This window comes from Brassica oleracea, chromosome C7, assembly GCF_000695525.1.
Source record: "Brassica oleracea var. oleracea cultivar TO1000 chromosome C7, BOL, whole genome shotgun sequence".
Taxonomy (NCBI): Eukaryota; Viridiplantae; Streptophyta; class Magnoliopsida; order Brassicales; family Brassicaceae; genus Brassica; species Brassica oleracea.
Window position 1 is genome coordinate 5,289,146 of NC_027754.1, and position 20,329 is coordinate 5,309,474.

General features: G+C 33.9%; 1 protein-coding gene and 1 pseudogene across 1 annotated transcript; one reads left to right on the forward strand and one right to left on the reverse strand.

Annotated features, from left to right (window-relative positions):
• The first annotated feature begins 1,682 nt into the window (after positions 1-1,682).
• On the forward strand, positions 1,683-5,596 carry LOC106302426 (annotated as a pseudogene).
• A 478-nt stretch (positions 5,597-6,074) lies between these two features.
• Positions 6,075-17,614, reverse strand: LOC106302428. The gene is made up of 6 exons (XM_013738938.1): positions 17,508-17,614; positions 16,694-17,373; positions 16,565-16,584; positions 14,977-16,473; positions 6,801-6,922; positions 6,075-6,174 (listed from the first exon to the last, which is right to left on the reverse strand). Exons 1-6 carry the CDS (start codon positions 17,612-17,614, stop codon positions 6,075-6,077), a joined length of 2,526 nt encoding a protein of 841 aa, XP_013594392.1.
• Between the last annotated feature and the right edge of the window lie 2,715 nt (positions 17,615-20,329).

A 20,329-nucleotide genomic window follows, 5' to 3' on the forward strand; every position in this document is an offset into this window, starting at 1 on the left:
ATCCATTCTGAATTGGACTTAAATCATTTCTGATGCAATCTATTTGGGCCTCTACCGATTGGTGAGAAAGACTTCCCAAGCAGATTACTTTAATCCACAAAAACATGTCTTCTTCTCCAAGACATGTTCGATGAACTGCAGTCTAGATACGCCGTCAAAGTTAAGATTATGTTGACTTAACCGACTATAAAACGCCGACTGGGTTGAGGGGAACGACCATTTCTGGCGAATATCTGGTGGAAGCCGCCGTCCGTGATGCTTCAAGTTCTTCTAACCGGCTATTGCTATCCGGCACCGTTACACCGCTACAAAACTCTATTGCATTCAATCATCGTCATTAACACAATCTCGCCACTCCTCACATGGTTTCTCATTCAGTACATCCCCTCAATTATTCAATCTACAACTATAAATATAATAATTTCTTTCCGTGAAAATGATACAGTAAAACGTAACAGAGAAGGAAGACGATGAACAGTGACTCGTATGGATTTGATCCAATGTTATTACAAAAAGAATCGCTCTCTCTCCTGCCAAGTGTTTACATGTAAAAACAACTCAAAAGCAAGGATGAGCAATCCATGGTGATTTTCCTAGAAAATCGTAGAGAAACAAACCAGAATAGAGATGAAGAAGATAACAAACTTTCTTGACAATTTTCGATATTCTAACGTCTGTTTTCTCAAGCTTATATCAACTCTAATTGCACCATCTTGATGGCGTGTTGAGCTGACGTGTCACTATTAGCACCACCACTTTTCCTATAGCAGAAAATCATCAGTTCATTACCTAACTTTCAGAAGTTAGAATGGCAGACTTCACTCTCATGTTCTCGGACTTTAAAGAAGGCCGTCGCTGCACCACCGTCGAGATACGCCTGCTGAGGTTTTGGGAGTCGATATCTCTCCCTCGGTACGTCGTGTTTTTTATTTCTTCTCTATATAACGATCTCACTCGCCTGGAATTTTTGAACTTTTGTGGTTGAGTTGAACATTTGACTTGCTGAGACGAGGAAGTATTTGTGATGAACAAAGATATTTTTTTTGACAGGTTCGATATCAAGGATTATGTCACAGGATTTAAGGATCTTGAACCTGTGTAAGTATTAGAATCTGGATTTGCGTACTCTTTGGTGAGCCAAGCCTTGCAAGGACAACCACCACTGCTGCTGCTTTTGCTATCTTCTGAGGTATATGTTTTCAAAGTGAGTTATTATTCTTTACTTTATCACCGATATGTAAACATATCATCTTGAAGGTTTCTTTTGTGTTGCAACTAAGATTGATGTCTTGATGCTTTTTAATTAAAATATGAACGACGTGCAGTAAAAGGTGTGAGCATCCAACCAGGGACAAGGCTTATGATACCAGACCATACCAGAGGTTTGAAACCAACTTCTATGCTCTTGAATTGATGAAAGACTGAATGTGTTAGAAGTACAAAGTGGATCGAACCATTCTCTGGATCCCTGAGTTAAAGGAGAAAAAACGAGGAAAGTAGACATTTTGTATTATATGGTCTATCACCAGAATCAATCAATTTGTTTGAAGAAGGATCTTAAACACACAGAATGAAATATTTAAACACATAAATACTAATCAGCTACAGCTTTACATCAATAAAATTCAGGACATGGATTGAAATGCTGTCTCAGTTCATACACATGCATTTCTTCAATCGTGTATGAGTATATGGAGAACGGGACACTTAAGGACCATTTGTATGCGTCGGATAACCCGAGGTTGAGCTGGAGGCATAGGATCGAGGCATGTGTTGGTGCAGCTAGAGGGCTTCACTATCTCCATATTGGTTTTGCAATAGCCATCAAACACAGCAATGTGAAGTCTGCTAACGTTCTCTTGGATGATAATTTCCTGTCAATGTTGCAGACTTTCTATTGCCTGAGACTGGTCCGGATCTTTACCAGACACATGTAGGTATGTCGGTAAAGCTATGGATCTAATCTTTATAAATACTAGACTAGAACCTATACTTTATAAAAATTTTATATTTCTTAATTCTTTTTCGAATATTTATCCTAAATTTTAACTTAACCACAATTCTATTTCAAAAACTTCAAACCATATATTTTAAACTTAAGCACAACTATATCAACTAATAGTCAACAATTATAATATTAATTAACAGATTTTCAAAATTAAACTTTAAAGTATTAATTTTAAAATATTAATATTTTATCATCAATTTTAAAAAATTATAAACCAAAAGTCACCAAAATAGTGAAAAATGAAACAACAAAAGATAAAATCAAGAGGAAAAAAACTATTTAGTATCTATTAAATAAAAAAGTAAGTTATAGACCAATCCACTATCATCACGCGGATCACCCTCTGAACCGTAGGATGCAATTAAATCAATGGATGAGATTGTTTTATTTACTTTTTACTTTTTATTTTTTTCTCTTTCTTTCTTATCTTCACAGATCTCTTTCTCTCCATCTCATCGACAAATCCCTCTTCCATTTTTTTTCCTTAATCATCTCACAACACAAACCGCTCTCTGTCTTATTCTCCTAACCTCAATGTCTCACTCTCCTAATCTCTCTCTCACAGACGACACATCTCACAAACAGAAGAATTAGGTTCCTAAGTTCTAGCTATTTTCATGTTTCTGGTCAAGATTATCATTTCAATTATGGTTTTTCACAAGAGGCGCTAAAGCAACGGTGGAGAAGCGGCAGACTCGTCTCTGGCCAAGATCTGCGTCGGCTTCACCGCCTCACCACCAACACATGTCAACTCACTTCACCTTCCTCTTATCTGCTCTCTTCTTCTCGTCATCTTCTTAGAAATTTATGATTGATTTTGCTTTGTGTACATATTTATTAAGGAGCAGGGAAGGAGAAGCAGTGGTGTGACATAGCCAGCGTCTCCGGTCAAGCGTGGTGGTACAAGCCGGTGGTGGTCGTGCGGTGGAGATGCGAGAGCAATGTCGCGGTGTGGTGAGTGCGGCGGCGACTGAAGAAGTAAATTAGGTTTAGTTAGGGTTAATTAGTAAACCAATTTGTAATTGTAAACCATTTTGTAAGTGTATACCAATTTGTAATGGTAAACCATGTAAACCAAAATTCAATTTATAAAAGTACCAAATTTTTTTTTTGTCAATTAAACCGATTTAGTTATAAATTAATTTATAATTGAAGTTTCTTAAAAAGAAATAAAATGTAAATTCTGGATAATATATATATATATATAATTCAATGGCACTAAAAAGATGTTATTATAAAATATGTTATGTTACTTGGTTAACGCCATGTAAAACTTAATAATAGCAAAAACAAGATGTTATACAAGATGTTATAGAACAAATTTAATATAGCAGAGTTTAAAAGCTACAATATCTATATTTATTATAGCTCATGAAAAAACGCTATAATAGAGGGGAAATCTACCGTAACTGCGACAGACCTAGCGTTTGTAAAAACGTTACGAAAATCTTTTGGTAGCGTTTTCGGTTTGCTACCAATACTGATATTTCTTGTAGTGAACGAGCATGAGCATTTCTTTTGATACTCCAAGTCTGCTTTACCTTGAGTATTCTGATGAAGTTGCGAGATACTATCCGAAAGTTAACTTGCCAAATTTAGTTGAGGCAGTACTTGACCTTAATATACGTGATCTTGATTATATGAAGCTATACAGAGAGCGAAATGATGATGGGTTAAGGAACTATGTTGTTCTGAGATGTGGAAATTTGTGTAAGCTCATGACCCGCATAGGAAATGTGAAGACACTTACGTTTTCTTCTAAAACTCTCGAGATAATTAAGTTTCTATTTTGTTTTCTCTTGGAACATGAAATCATTATAAAGCCATGTTAGGTAAAGTAAAACTTTCTTAATCATGTTTTTTTTTTTTTTTCTTGTTACAGTTGTTTTCTATATGCTTCGAATCGATGCCAACGTTCAACAACCTCAAAATGTTACGAATTAGTGGGAGTGTCCACCCAGTGGGATGGCAAGCAATGCCGGTTCTCTTACAGAACTGTCCACATTTAGAAACTCTACAAATGGAGGTACCAACTTGTCAAAAAAGCATTACCATAGTCATAGATAGAGATCATTCTTCGGAGTCCCTTATTGTATCTTTTTTTTTTCTTTCAGTATCTCTGTGTTTGGGACTGCATTTCCCTGGAAGAGAAAGGTGGTTGGCTCATATCTTGTCCAGTGGAAAAGATAGTGGAAAAGATACTGATTGAAATGTTTAGAGGAACTAAGGGAGCGATTGGAACGGTAAAGCATTTGTTGGAGTCTTTGTCGTGTTTGAAGGAGATAACGTTATTTGCCGGAAGGGATTATCCTACAGATATCTTTGATCTTGTTGTGAAGATGGTGAATCTATGCAATGGGAGTTACCGAACCGAGCTGTGGTGAAAAATGCTTCCTGGTGTGTGATTCGCCTGATATATGAAGTAGACTCGTAGTTTGAAATAATTGGAAAAGTAGGATATCTGAAATACCGAACAGAATCCAAAAACGTTGTATCGAATCCATACGAACTGAAATATGTAGGATATCTGAAAATACACCTATCACAATTAAAATTTTAATTAAAGTATTTATTTTAAGATTTAATATCAAAAATATTCAGAATATCTAAAATACCTGGAACACATCCAAAATTATCCAAAATAGTGATAAGTAGATATTCAAAAGCACTATAAAAATATTCAAAACATTAGAAATTACCTGAATTCTGCATCTAAATATCCAAACTGAACCAAATTTATATTAATTTGAGGTATTGAACATGTATTATTATAATTTATATGCTATATATTATTTTTAATAATGGATTTTGAGAGTTCTAAGAGCACCATCATTGATGTATCAAATGGTCTTAAAGCCCCAAAAAAACATGTGAGAAAAAAAAGTTCATTTTCATATGAAAAACTGCCAACCAAAACTGAGATACCCATTCTCCCGCTGTCACACACTGACTAAAGCATTTATTTTTAAATGTTGGAATTTGATTACATAACTAAATTTTGTTGAGATATTAATTTTAGATTTATGAGAAATTGTCTTTGATCAACGATGCTAATGCTCTAAGCTATATTTGGATTTTTAACACTTTTATAATTTAAATGAGTATCCAATCTTAGAACGAATCTGCGCACAAAAATATGAATCAGACCCAAACTGTTATTTATAAATATCCAAATGGTATGAATAGACTCAAAACAAATCCCAATCGATCCTCGAGTGTCCACCCTCGTTGGATAATTCCAATTAACTTGAGGAGCAAGTTAACTCATTAAAGTGAAGTTTGATGGGTTAAGGAAAAAGGAAAACATATCGAGCTTAGGAATGTTTCCATATTATTTTTAGGAAAAGATGTAGCTTCTTCCTATATAAAGAGTTCTCATGGAGAGATGTTGCATCAAGAGAAACACATTGAAAGGTTTAGTTTTGAGAGAGTTTCTAAATCTAATAAAAAAAGAAGTTCTTATAATCTTTGTGTTTGTGCAACTTTAAGGTGAAAGGAAGCTTTGGTTATTTTGATCCAAAGTACTTGACCAAACAACAACTGACTGAGAAATCTGTTCTTTACTCTTTTTGTGTGGTGATGCTTTAAGCTCTATGCAGGAGACCAGTCATTGGTCCATCTCTTCCGAGAGAAAAAGTGAATTTGATAGATATCAAAAGGCTAACAATAGGAAGAGGAAGAATAAAGAAGTATTGCAGGAGAATGATGACATGGAGGAGCCGTTGGTGACTAATAGCTTGAGTTCGGAGAACTGATTAAAAGCTTCGGTTACAGCCAGAAGGTTTTCAGTTGGAAGAAATAAACAGCTCGAGAGTGAAGAGTTCTTTTAATAAAGGAGTGTTAATCATTTTAGAGTTTTTTTTTTGGTAAAAATGTAAAGATATTATTACCAGGTTTTTACGTTTTTGACAGAATTACAAAGGATAACAAGAAGTAGAGTAACGAAATTAAAAACTAAACACAGCTCTATCTAGCATCAACAGGGGCAGACACAACAAACCATGGCCGTATCTAGAGGCTCGACCAAATCCACACCACATGCTTGCAGCAAAAAGATAAGCCAAGTTCAACCGAGAGCCAGAACCCGGTAATTTTGGCTTCCCCGATGATCCGCTCTTAAAGATATTGATCCATCTGAGAACAGCTTGCCGAGGGCTTCATAGCACCTGCCTACACGAACAGAAAACAACAGTAGCGGCCAAGCACACCCGCCTCAACTAAATCGAGCATTTATTAGACCGGAGACGAGCAGAGAACACCTAGTACTAATGTCCAGCGCCCCTAAACACCAAACGGCCAAAGAACGGGTTGAAATTGTCACTGAACTCTGACCAAACAGTCTCTGCACCTGCACAAACTAGCTAATCATACTACCAAAGCTGAAAAAATGAGCAACTTAGGCACTGGGATGAGTGATATAGCCAAGCATTGACTCCGAGACTAAGGACGGGTCCTCAGCCTCACAATACTTGCCACCACACGAGAACCGTACAACAGTAGCATGAGACAAGAGAAGCTAATCTCGGACAAATGGAGAGGAGCAAACATGACAAATCAAGAGACACCTTTGAGAAACCAGACCGCCGTCGACCCCGGAGGTTGTGGAGAGAGACAAAGCAGGGATATTAGAAGTGATGTGGGCAGCGAACAGCCGCGAAGAAGCCATAGACGACAACCCTTTAAGAAGCTCACGAACCCACACGAGCCAGGCCACTGAGCCAAGTTACCAACTCCTCCTGCATAACCTGATCCATGACTCGTTTCCGTGTTAGAGGAAACCACCGGAGCTCACCTGACAGCGGAGACTAGACTCCGGTCACTCCACGACACCGCAAAGCAAAACAAAGACCACCGCCGCAGCCGAACGATTCCACCAAGACCAGAGACCGGTGAGACTCTGTGGAGAAGCCAAACCTGCAACCACCGCAAGGAGCAACAAAACCGAAAGTAAATCACCCTAAACGAGATCTACTCTTGAACCCTAAACGCCGACTCCAACCACCCTTAACCACTACCACGACCTCGCTAGGGAACCAGAAGGAGCAAATCGACACCAGATTGACTCCCTTGCGCACGGAGGTCTCGCCGGATCGAAGAAGCTCAAACCAGGACCTTCGCCTAACAGCCACGGGAGAGTGAGAGAACGATGGAGAAGCAAAAACAAAACGGAGATGAGGGAGAAAAGAAGCCTCCGTCGCCGGCGGAAGCGCTCACGCGCTGGCCGTACGTCGGAGCAGGAGCAACACACACACTGGAGGGAGAGAGTTAGGTGGGTGAGTTTAATGAGAGAGAAAGGTCGGATGTTAAGGCATTACGTCATGCATGGTTAATCATTTTAGAGTTCTTATGCTTGTATGTTGTTGTAGATTGACGATATGTGTCATCTTTCCCGATCGGTGAAGCTTTTATACTTGTCATGAGAGTGTAATTGTCTTTCATATATCAAGAGCTATAATACTCAGTACTTTTCTTTTTTTTTTTGGATCAAACTCAGTACTATTCTTTACATCCTGTTCTTAGACATCGAGATATCATAAATCTATCATATTTTTATTTCTACCGGTTTTCAAACTCCATTATCTAAAACAACTGGAGCAGAGAAAAAGTCATTCATGAGTTGTTAATCTAAATAGGGTTTTGATTCTCAATAGCATATTTTTCATGTAAACTAATGATCCAAATGGATTTCTCCAAATTAGATTTGTACTTGTGAGAGCTAGAGAAAGGCATTATTACCGTTGTGCACACCACACACATTACATCAACTCATAGTAAACATCAAAACTAACCGTTGATAAAATAAAGAGAAATATCGGCTATTTACCCATATGTATATTTCCCTATAACCCTTAGTTATAGTAAAAGTAAATGTTTTTAAGAAATAATTAAATATTTAAACTCTAAATCCAAATCTCTAAACTTTAAATTTTAAACCCAAAACACTTTAAACTCTAAAAAAATAAACATTAAACTTTAAATACTAAATAATCTTCACTTCATTAATATTACATTTAAAACACATTTGAATTGCGGGAACTGCATGTTTAGAACCACAATATTGTACTAATTTAACTTATACATTTTCTACAAGCCGTTATTTATGAGTACTAACATCATTACTCACTGTCACCTTAACTCAATAAGAAAAAAATTACTATAAAATACAGTTTGGAGGATATTTTCATACTAAATAAACTTAAACTAATACATTACATCATTTCTTCTTTTACACAAAAGCATTCAGATTAGTGGAGAATTTTGCCAGCGACTCAAGTTATATGTTAGATAATACATATATTTATCCTTCTCCTTCCAAAGAATTATTCAGAAATCGCCTCATAACAATATATATGTGATATGAATAATACAAATGATCAATAAATATAGCTAAACTTTAAGGGTGTAGATAACTTACGCACTCAGAGATACCTTCTTTGACAACAATGGTAATAAAATTAGACAAATTTAAACATTTGAAATGAAATTTGTTAACCGATAGCTACAAATGTTCATTTACAATATACACAATTAGATCTTATAAAAAAAACAAATATTATGTTACACAATTAACCAATATCCCGCGCGAAGCGAGACTAACCACTAGTGTGTAATACAATATACCCACAAAATAAGCAATTGAACCAATCCAAATTATTATATCTAAAATAAAAAATTAACTAAAATAATAATATATTTTTTGTCATCATATTATATTATTATTTATAGTATTATTTTTACACATAAAAATTATAGAAAACCTCAACATATTAATAAATAAATATAAATTCTCAAATAATATTATAGATATATTAACCAACTATTACAATTAAGTTCTTTTGTATAATTTATATATATGTTTGAGGTTTTAAAAGACTATTGATGTTATAGTCATTTATAGAACTTTGAATCGATCGAGCACTTTAGTTTATTTTTACTATATGATTTTAAAAATAACATATATTAAATTATACATAACCTAACTAAAATATATTTACAAATATAAGAAAATAATCAATTTACTAAGCTATAGAACAAAAATCTTATTGTTGAATCTGAAAAGTAGATGTTATCTGATATCTCTATAATATTATTTGAGAAGTCAATTTCCTACGTGTCGCGTTCACGTTAATTTTTAAAGTGGTTAATTAATTACAAAGGTTCTTTAATGAATTAAACATGATGCTTGGGAAATTAAAGGTAACTTACAAAAAATTTCATACTTCATAGTTTTACATCTCAGTTTAGTTTTGTTATTTAACTAGGTTGTGTGTGTGTTTTCAGATTCGCGGATGGAAACATTGGGAGAAAGAGACATCAACACTTAAGTACGAGTTTTCTGTTGGTACATTTCGTCTGACTTTTGAACATTTCTCTGCCTGAGTTCTGGTATTGAGAGCTCCGATTAGTGTCTTTGTGTGTGTTTCTGTCAACACTTAAGACACCACCCTCACATTAATTGCAGGATGCGTTATAGGCTTTGAAAATTTAGATTGTGTAAATAAGTGTTAAATGTAGTAATATATTTTTATTCATTTAATTTATGTGACTAAAAGGTAAACTTTTAATAATCTTAAAAGGTTAGATGTACATTAAAACAAAGAAAATATAAAAAATAAATAAACAATAGCTAAGTAAAATATAAGAAAATTTAGAGCAACAATAAAAGAAAATTTATGAAAATAAAAATATTTTAATTTTATAAAAAATATATGTTTAATACATACATGTTTTGTGAAATGTATTTTGCAAGCAGATGACTTGTTATAACTTATCCGAAATTTTGTTACTATGTGATTTTTAAAAGGAAAAATGATGTCGTGTAGTTTGCTTAGTTTAACAAGATAATTGAGAATAAAGAGTTCAGCTCTCCAACAGAGGATTTTCATGAGGTTTACCTCTACAGTTAAAGAACCTTACAACTAGGTTTACAGCAATGAAGTGTTGCTTTGTTGAGATATTTGCTTCAGGGACCAATGCCAAATTTTAACTCTTAGGTTTGTGATGATATGAGTAGAGGGACAAACAGTTTTTACTTAGATTGTTGGGATACTGCATGTGCTCTCATAGTTGATATTCTCAAACTATTATAAAAATAGTTTAAATAACATAAACTAAGATATCTTTAATGAATACTTTTTTATATATATATTTCCATAATAACATATATAGTAGAGAAAAAATTGTAAAATTTAAAACGAAAATAATTTTAATATATGATGTGATTTCATAAAAATAAAAGTTTATAAAAATAACCTTGATATTAAAGTAAAAAATAGTCTTCCCTTTTAAAATTTATCTATTATGTTTTTATGCAACTTTGTATCCATCATTACTTTATTATTTTCTAATTTTATTATTTACAAATAGACATATACCAAATTATTTTAAAATATGACATTATACCTACACATCTAAGATAATGGACTAAACTAATACAATTAGTACAATTAATATGATTTCTCTGAATTAGATTAAAAGTTGTTGTACTTTAATTGGAAGAATTATATGTAATACAATATACCCACAAAATAAGTAATTGAACCAATCCAAATTATTATATCTAAAAACAAAATTAACTAAAATAATAATGTATTTTTTTGTCATCATATTATATTATTACTTATAGTAATATTTTATACATAGAAATTGTAGAAAACCTCAACATGTTAATAAATAAATATAAAATCCTCAAATAATATTGTAGATATATTAACCAACTATTTAAATTAAGTTCTTTTGTATAATTTATATATATGCTTGAGGTTTCAAAAGACTATCCTTGTTATATTCATTTATGGAATTTTGAATCGATCGAGCACTTTAGTCTATTTTTACTATATGATTCTCAAAACAATATATATTAAATTATACATAACCTTACTAAAATATATTTACAAATATAAGAAAATAATCAGATTAAATAACTTTTTTTAAATAATCAACCTACTAAGCTATAGAACAAAAATCTTATTCTTGAATCTGAAAGTAGATGTTATCTGATATCTCTATAATATTATTTGAGAAGTTAGTTTCATACGTGTCGCGTTCACGTTAATTATTAAAGTGGTTAATTACAAAGGTATCTTTAATGAATTAAACTATTATTTCAAATTGTCATTATTAAAAAATATTTAATAGTTAAACCAATTAAATTTTAAATTTTAATCTCCTTTTTATATATTTTTAAATAACATATATAATAAAAAGGAAATATTAATATAATAAAAAACGAAAATAATATTTACTAAAAGGAAAGAAAACTTATTTTATGAAAATACATTTTATATATAATATCAATTCATAAAAAAAAGTGTACAAATAACAGTTTTGATGTTAAAAAGATAATCATATCTTTAAAACATAATATTAAAAAACATAATATATATTAATTAATAAAATTATTTTATTTTTATCAGTTTATTTTCTCAGATTTTCAAAAAAGATAATTTAAATAACATATCCTAAAATATCATTGATGAACCAAAAATATTTTATAATTGATATGATTGAGATGTTTACTCATTTTTACATAATTTCTTTTCGTTAAATTTTTAACTACGAGTTTCGAAGTTTTACAAATCCACAAATATCAAATTATACAAAAGAATTTACGGAAGTATATATATACACATTTAAGATAAAAACCTAAACTAATGAAATTAATAAAATATTCAAATTTAGTTTAACTAAAATCAAAGATATATATTTTTAATTCCAAGACTTAAGACTAAAGTATTTTTAATTCCAAGACTGTAGACTAAAGTATAAAAATAAAAACTAATTAGAAAATTAATCTATATAACCACATAAATATACTATTGTTAAATTTGGAGAATTAAATAGAATTCAATATACCAAAGTAATAACCACGTCAAATAGATATTACATATTCAAGTTATATGTCTAATTAAAGTAATATAATATTATTTAAAATAAATCATACATATAAATTAAAATTAGAATATTAATAATTAATAATATATGTATTTGTATATATTCATATATATGCATGAACACGGGAAATCACCTAGTATCCAAATAATAACTAAGATGGCGAGATATTATATATCCAAAATCATACATCTAATTAAAATAACATAATATTATTTAAAATAAATCATGCATATTAGTAACAATATAAACTAAAATATTAAAAATAAAATATTCATAAATTATTTTACTGGATTTATTTTGTAAATATTTATATCCATGCATAAGCACGAGAAAATCACCTAATTATATATTATGAATTGATCATTTACTATATTAATAAATTTACATAATAACATTAAAATAATAAATTTTTGTTAAAACCCCGGTATCCATTCATCAGATAGGTCGCAATGCTCAGATGATCTTCAATTTATTGCTATTTCTATTTCTATAATAGTATTTACAGTCAATTTCACTTCAATTCATTGCTATTTTTTTTCTTAAAGTATAAATTTTTATTATTTTTTCTCTATATTTAGCGGGAAAATAGCAATCTCTATTTTTTTACTTAATATTTTGAAGATTGTTATTATTAAAAAATACATTAGAGCAAACTCCTCTCTATTATAGAGACTAGGGCTGTTCCCGGGCTACGCCCGGGTTATTTTCTATGGAAATATTAAAGTAGAATATGATATTAGATTAATATATTTTGGTTTAAATTATGTTTAATGTAAAATAGTGTTAGGATTAAAATAATCATTGAATGTAAAAAAAAAAGAAAAAGTATTATCGATGGCTATTGGTACTTACTGATACAATGTTTATTTTAATTGACGTAGAAAGGAGTAATGTAAATTTAAAAACAGTTGACTGGTCTCGTTTGCTGTCTTGTTGTTCGATCCCATGTGGAGTTATGCCATCAGGCTTAGGATAGCAGTTTATTCCTCTTTTGGAAGCGTTGTATGATATCAATGTCATTGTCAAAGTAAAAGCGCGATCCTGGTGTGGTTGTGGGTGATAGTTTCCCTGTAAAAGTGGAATATTTGTAAGCATTTAGTTTGACATAAACTTTATGTTTAGTTTATTACCTTCATGTAACTGTGGAATTATACTTGTGATGATTATTATTTGGTTTTTCCTGGTAGATATACGATTTAGCTCTCTGAAATTAGCCGCCTCGTTGTCCCAAATAGTTATACGTGCCACTTTGGATCTACAAAAAGTTATTATATTATATATTTTTTGGTGAAAAAAAATCTTATTTACTAAAATGTTAGTACCTGTCTAAACGCAATCCAATGATGATCTTTGTATTTGTGTTGTGGTTATCTATATCACCTCCTTGGATGAGGCATATTCGGCCAACAACATCTGTGGGAATAATTTTTTTTTTGTAACAAAAATAGAGAATATATTGGTATGTGAGATAAGTAATGTTTTTTTTTATCTGGGAGGAAGTTGGTTGCACTTGCTAAGCTGATCAACTAGATGTAGTGTTGGGGATGGAATATGTATGAAGGAATTGTTGGAATGTTTTCTTGAACTTGTGTCATAATTGTTGTCTCATTGATATTGATTATGTATGGATGAACGGTAAGTTTGTACCGTTGGTTATTGAGAAGAAGATTAAAATATCTAATGTGATAAATTTCCTCTTCCTCAAACCGTTGGTACATTTTGTCAGACGTAGAAATAGGCACCATCCCTTCCATTTGTTGTTCCTGTTTAGTGGTTAAAAGCAGTCATTTCAAATGTAGTTGGAGTAATAAGAACATAGTATTTTTAGACAAACCTGGATGTCAAGACACATGAAAGTTGTTCCTAGGAAAGCATTTTTGTTTTTGTGGTTTGTGATGGGCCACATCCTAATGATCCCAACGATTATTGGTTGTGGTCCGAGGTGATCGATTTGGTTGTTGTGATCTTCGGCTGCATGTCCTCCACACATAAGAATGAGAATTATTTTGTATTGCCCATCTTTTATAATTTGTATATTTTTATGTGTGGTTTGAGATTTTTTACGCACGGAAAATGCTTTTAAACTTTTTTTAGATGATAATCTACGATAATTTGGAGTTAGCTTATATTATTTTAAACTCAAACGCATATGTGATGATGTTTTAGCTGTTATTTGTTTAATTTGTCAAACTTTTTTGGTTGTCCAAAGTACAGTAGATCAGTTTTAAAATTTAAGTTTGTTATAAATCATGTTTAGAATTAGAGTAAAGTCATTATCATTATTAAGAGCAAATGCTAAAGTCTTAAAACATAGAAGCATAAATCATAAATAAGATGGTGGAATTTTTAACGGAGAGGGTGGTAGATGTGATGAGATTTTCTTCAGTTGGAGAGCCTGAAGTTTATTTTGAAATAAATCAGTGAACATAACTTAGTAATAGAATCAATTTACTTAACTAATAGAATAGGGGGACGTACTTGGAAGTAGTGAGGTATCCATCATCAGGGAATGAGTTTTAACACTGATTCATTTATGCTGATAGCTCGAGTACTGCATAGCAGATAAATGTGAATTATTAGATAGATAACCACTAAAGAAATCTTCAATGAGATTCTGAGTTTAAATTTTACTTACTCTCATGGGAACGAAGGCGGTTGAAGATTTCTTTGTAGACTATGTTCTTCACTTTTTGTTTGTGTGAGTCTTCGCCTTTGATGATTTTTAGTCCTGCTTTGCTTGTTACACGTGAGAGGGCCACATAGAGTTGACCATGTGCGAAGACCGGTCTAGGTAGATATAGGATAACCTCTTTTAAGCTTTGCCCCTGGCTTTTGTTGATTGTCATTGCATAACACAATCTGATGTGAATTGTCGTCGACGTAAAGTAAACTGTAGCTTTGTTTCACCATGCAAGAGGACAATTCTTGGGATCAAAACTTATTTTCCAATGTGTGAGCCAGTAATTATATCTGCTTTAAGAACTCTTTCGCCTATGTGGGTTAGGATCACATGGGTACCATTACATAATCCTTTTTTTATTTATGTTTCGCAGAAGCATAATCGGGGCGCTAACTTTGAGAGTGAGTTTTTGAGAAGGCAATCCTGGAAACTCCATGGAATTGAGATACTCAATCGCGTATAATGTATCATTTTGATTAGATTGAGTTTCCGAAACCTCAAAGTTATCATAACTGTAGTAGTCTCTTGACTCTCCATCGGTTTTGGAGATTGTATATGCATTGATTTCATCTACTGTATCATTTCGGGGTGTAAGTATAGCTTTATCAGTGTAGGAACTTTGGGAGGCCTTTATTTTGTTGACATCACCATACACAGCATCGAGAACTTGTTTTAATGACTCATCCTTAGTCTCTTGGACCAATGAGTAGTCGACGATTATCATTTGGTCATGGTAGGCATCATCCTCATCTTCTTGTCCTGATTCTGGACGCCCTCCCCCGACTTTGAGAAGCCACTCAGAGAACTCTTTCTCGTCCTGATTGACTCGCATATTTGTTTTTAAAGAGAACTTGTGGCAGCTATTCCATAGATATGAATGACTTATCGAAGCTAAGACAGTATCAGCTCTACTGCCTTGTGGAATTACTAGTAGGATCTGTCTAAAATCACCACCTAACAAAACGGTTTTGCCGCCAAAAGTTTGATCCTTTGCGGGTGGAATTTTCATAGACATTATGTCCTTCAAAGTTTTGTCTAGTGCTTCGAAAGCATGCTTGTGTATCATAGGTGCCTCATCCCAAATTATGAGATCCGTTTTCTCAATTAGTTCAGCCAGCATTGTACCTGGTTTGATGTTGCAGAGCTTATCTTCGTCGAGCTTCAAAGGAATATTAAACCGAGAATGAGCTGTTCTCCCGTTTGGTAGTAGCAATGCTGCTATTTTTGAAGAAGCAACCGGGAGAACGATTTGTTTTCTCGAGCGAAGTCTGGATAAAATGGTTTGGTATAGGAATGTTTTTCTTGTGCCCCCTGCGCCATATACAAAGAATAGTTTTCCATCCTTTTTATCAACAGAGTCTAAGACTGATTCGTAAATCGCACTCTGCTCGGCATTAAGTAAGTTGTACTGCCTGTCATGTCTTAGTGTTTCCTCAGCAACATCATAATCCATTTCTTGGTTCCACAACCTGTTCCCCAATTCTTTTAGCAAAACAGGTTTGATCTTTGGCATCTCTTTAATATCATTTAATGAGCGGTCATGCATGCGCATCAACTTTTCCACTTCGATTAATGTGTATTGCTCAAGGGTCTCATCATCCAGTTCCAGATTTGTGTGACCTAAGATCCTTTGTCTCTTGTGAAGTATGTCCTTGCTCATTGACTTCCATGAGTGTTCCCATAATTCTTTAGAGCTTGCAACGAAGCAATTGGTTAGGAATGTGACAAACATATCACGGAGTTGGTATGGGGTGGCGGTTCTAGCACCCTCTGACATACTCTCGTGCCATTCAACATCATCGTTCAAATAGCCTCGTGCGTGGCAAACTGATTTGAAGTCAGGGTATTTCACGCCGTTAAACGTTTTTAGCTCGTCATAACTTCTAGGACCCTTAATCTTATTAATGAGGATCCTCAGCTAGTATCGATCTCCTCTGATGGAAGGACAGCCACGATTCGACCAATGGTTTTTCCTTTCTTACGTTCAGACCAGACTTTGGTACTGTTGTTCCATACGAAATATTATGGTATTTGCACATAAGTTAATGTCCGTGCGAACTCTGACCTTCTGCATAAGACCATCCATTCAGTAAACATTGTCTTCTCAATACCTGGCTTGCGGATTACACGGCCGAGGTTATCAGTTGCTTTAATTGTGATTTTATGTTCGCCTTCTAAGTGAATGATAAGCTTCTCAACTGATGGCTTTCTTTTGTGTATGTGAAATGCGAAAGTCCGCCACATAGACTCACAAGCTGATAAATACCGAGCATCGATGTAGTCTTGGATCTCATTATGTTGCTTCATCACTCTTTCCTTTGGTTCACCAGAAGTCACTGTGTCAGAGGTAGTTGTCGTACTTCCTTTTTCAATAACTACGGATGCTCTGTCAACACCCTTGGTTATGTACTTGAATAAGTACTTCACTGCACTTGTACAATTACACCATTCCACATTAATATGAGCTTCGTACTTCTTCAGGAGCTTAATGTTATGAGGTACAACAAACGTATTGTTTAGGATTGCCCCATTCTTTACCACAGACTCATTTTCATTCCGGCGGCGACGATATAATACATCCCCTGATTTGTCAATCGAAGTACTGCCATTATACGGCGGAGTATACTTTTTCGTGCACACATTATTCTCCATACATGGTGACTTCTGATTAATGACACCACACGGACCATGGATCATGTGTTTTGTCACTAAATTGTAAGCTTCTGGGTCTTCTTCTTTGTTTAGGAGCTCAGCTGAAATAATCTCATCTACTACCTCTGAACTTGGTGTTCTGGAAGAGTTTCCAAACCACAATAATATATGTGCATTAGGGAGGCCTCTTTTTTGAAACTCTATTATGTGGAGAGCTTCTGTGTATGGCTTGAAGAAAGTTCCTTTTTGAAATCCTTGAGTAGCTGATCTAACTTCATCTTAAAGACCCGACATTCAATGTCTGGTCTATCATTAGGGGAGTCTCCACCATATCTTTCAAGATGTTCTTTAATCTCTCTCCAGTTAGGACTGGTCGTCATCGTGATAAACAAATATGGATTCTCATATTCTCTGCAAATAGCCATCGCATCATGGTATTTCTCAACTAAGTATCGGGGCCCGCCGGTGAAACTTGGCGGAAATATGAACCTTTGACCAATAATTTTAGCATCAGTGTCACCCTTGCTAACAGCATCGAGTACATTACTTTAGAGCTCGACTCTAAAAACATCTTGATTACTCTTCGCCCATCTTAGCCGATCTTCTTCGATTGCCGTAAAAACATCGACAACATATTGATGGAAGAGACGACCGCTTTTAACCAATGTCATCCATTGGTTAAGACGTGTTTGTATCTGAGCAGCGTAGTACTGGCGTATAGTCAGGAATTGCCTTGTTCTCGAGGTGCCTGTCTCAAGATGTAATGGGATCTCGGGATGAAATCCATACTCGCCATATGGAAAGAGAAGAGGATATTGGAGGGTCATGTATAGAGGGTGATCGTCACGTATCTACTGCAAAGTGTCAGATTGGAATTGGACCACTATATCTTGTACTCTAATTGTTGATGACATATCCCCTACGATAAGGCCTGCGACCTCACTCGTACTTGGAAGATCGTATTCTTTCCCTTTCCCTTTATCTGAGAGCAACCTAATATTAAACTCTTGCCCGCTGCCTTCGTAGTAGTCACGTGCCCGTCGAAAAAGCTTAGCTAAACAATTATTCTCGTCAACCATCTCGATGAGGCGCTCTAAGGTTGTCTCATCAAGATTACCTTCTGTTGAGGTTTGGCCCATCGCATTTAAACGGTTTCTGACTTCGTTGCCCGTATCAAATATATAAAGCTGGAGATATTCGGGGGGACGGTCTTGTCGCGGTATAAGCGAGCCAATTCTATGGTGGGTTTGACCTTGGATCCGTATAGTGTAAGGTCCGGGAGCATGCACCACACTATAATCCATTTTCATTCCAATGGAGTTGAAAGCCAGTACAGAATTATAGACTCGGATGGTATCTCGAAACCACCTATACTGAAGAAGTTCTTCTAACAGGGCTGGGGGTTGCTTGATCGGTGGAAGCTTTATTTGGCAATGGTTACAGCAAATTATGAATGTTGGTTCACCTGTTCTGGAGTTTGTACCAGTGCTTTCCGAAGTCCACATTAATGCACCACATTTTGTGCATGCTACGATTGGGTTATCTTTGGCTTTAGATGTAGAGAATTTATCTGTGTTAAAATGTGTTTCAATTTGATAATACATAGTGTGTTTAATATTTTATAGTTAACAGCGTTTAATACTTGTTAAGAACTATAGTATAACTTCGATGGCCTGTAATATGTAGCCCCAGAATCACGCATAATTTATGTGGCTATAGAACAACTCATTTTGAAAAACTCATAAAGCAAAAATTCTTTTATGATTGTAGAACTCCGCATCGAAGGTTATTGGCAACCAAAATTTATCATCTGAATTACCTAACATATATTGGAATTGACTTCTAAATTATTGTGCTCATTCCCAACGCTGATTTAAAATATTAATTTAAAATATGTACCTTTCTTCGTAGTTCTTATAGGGTGTAAACCATGGGATTCTGGTGGAGCACGTAGACCTATGCGTATAACATATGCAGATGAGACGTATAAGTTTATGTAATCGTTTCTTAAGTGTTTCATGGTTGGCAGAAATGGTTACCTTGTGGCAGACATGATGTTCGTTTAGATAGCAAGATGGCTTCTCTCATCCCTCGTCCGTTTTTCTGTCTCACTGGTTAGATTGTAAGCAATCCATTTAAGAGAATATAAGCATAAGACATTGAGGAACAATAATGTTTTTATGCTGAATAGAATCTTATACCATAAAGGTCACACTTATTACAGCCACCTGTACAATTAAATTTGATAACTAAATTAATTTATGAATATATACCCATGAAGAGTATATTATTATAATTCATTTAAACTTACAATCATAAAACTTGGATTTGAACGTTGGTGGATCGCATATCTGGGGGACTACAAAATACATTTATAATTTAAAATATTATTATTTTGGATAAGGTAGTACTATATTTTAATGACACACCTTTTGGTTTATTGCGTGATCCGAGTGGACGTCTTCTTTTTCTTTTATATGTGATCCCTGTAGAAGTTTCTATATGAAAAATTTTGGAAGGTGTTAGATTCTTTTTTTCAAAAAATCTTGAATTGATTTTTTTTTTGCGGGAGATTCTTTGTATTGTTATCCCATGGCGGTGGAATAGGGAATAGCTGGTTGTGCATGGTAGAAATCAGGTATTTTATAGTTGTTTTCTATTTCTCGAATAAGTATATGTATGTTTGCCTGCTCCATGGCAGTTAGGATTTGGGTTTTTAAGCAGCAGAGTAATGACATTGTGTAAAACTTTACGCTTTTTTTTTTTTTTTTGTCATCTACTTTACAGACTCATATAGACTCTGTGAACCAAACTGGGAGATCTTGATCCATGTGAACTACAAAAGACGTTTCTTTCCTAGCGCTACGGGCTAAGCTATCCGCCTGCTTGTTCTGCGTTCTTGGGACATAGATAATCTCTGCATAGGAAAAACTCTCCTTCAAGCTGTTTATATCCTCCAAATAACTTGCAAATGCTGGCCAATCCTCTGGTGTTGAAACCATCTTCACCAATTGAGAACAATCCGTTGCAAACGTAACCTGAAATTGTCGTAAGTTTTTCATACATTTCATTGCCCATAACAAAGCTTCCATTTC

What these genes read in the sequence shown, in the direction of transcription:
- LOC106302428 (XM_013738938.1), bottom strand. Translation starts at nt 17,614, where the DNA reads ATGACGACCAGTCCTAACTGGAGAGAGATTAAAGAACATCTTGAAAGA. An exon ending in TACCAAAGTCTGGTCTGAAC is followed by an intron (nt 16,474 to 16,564) that starts GTAAGAAAGGAA and finishes AATAAGATTAAG; the next exon opens with GGTCCTAGAAGTTATGACGA. An exon ending in CTCAAAAACTCACTCTCAAA is followed by an intron (nt 6,923 to 14,976) that starts GTTAGCGCCCCG and finishes CGGTGGTTGCAG; the next exon opens with GTTTGGCTTCTCCACAGAGT.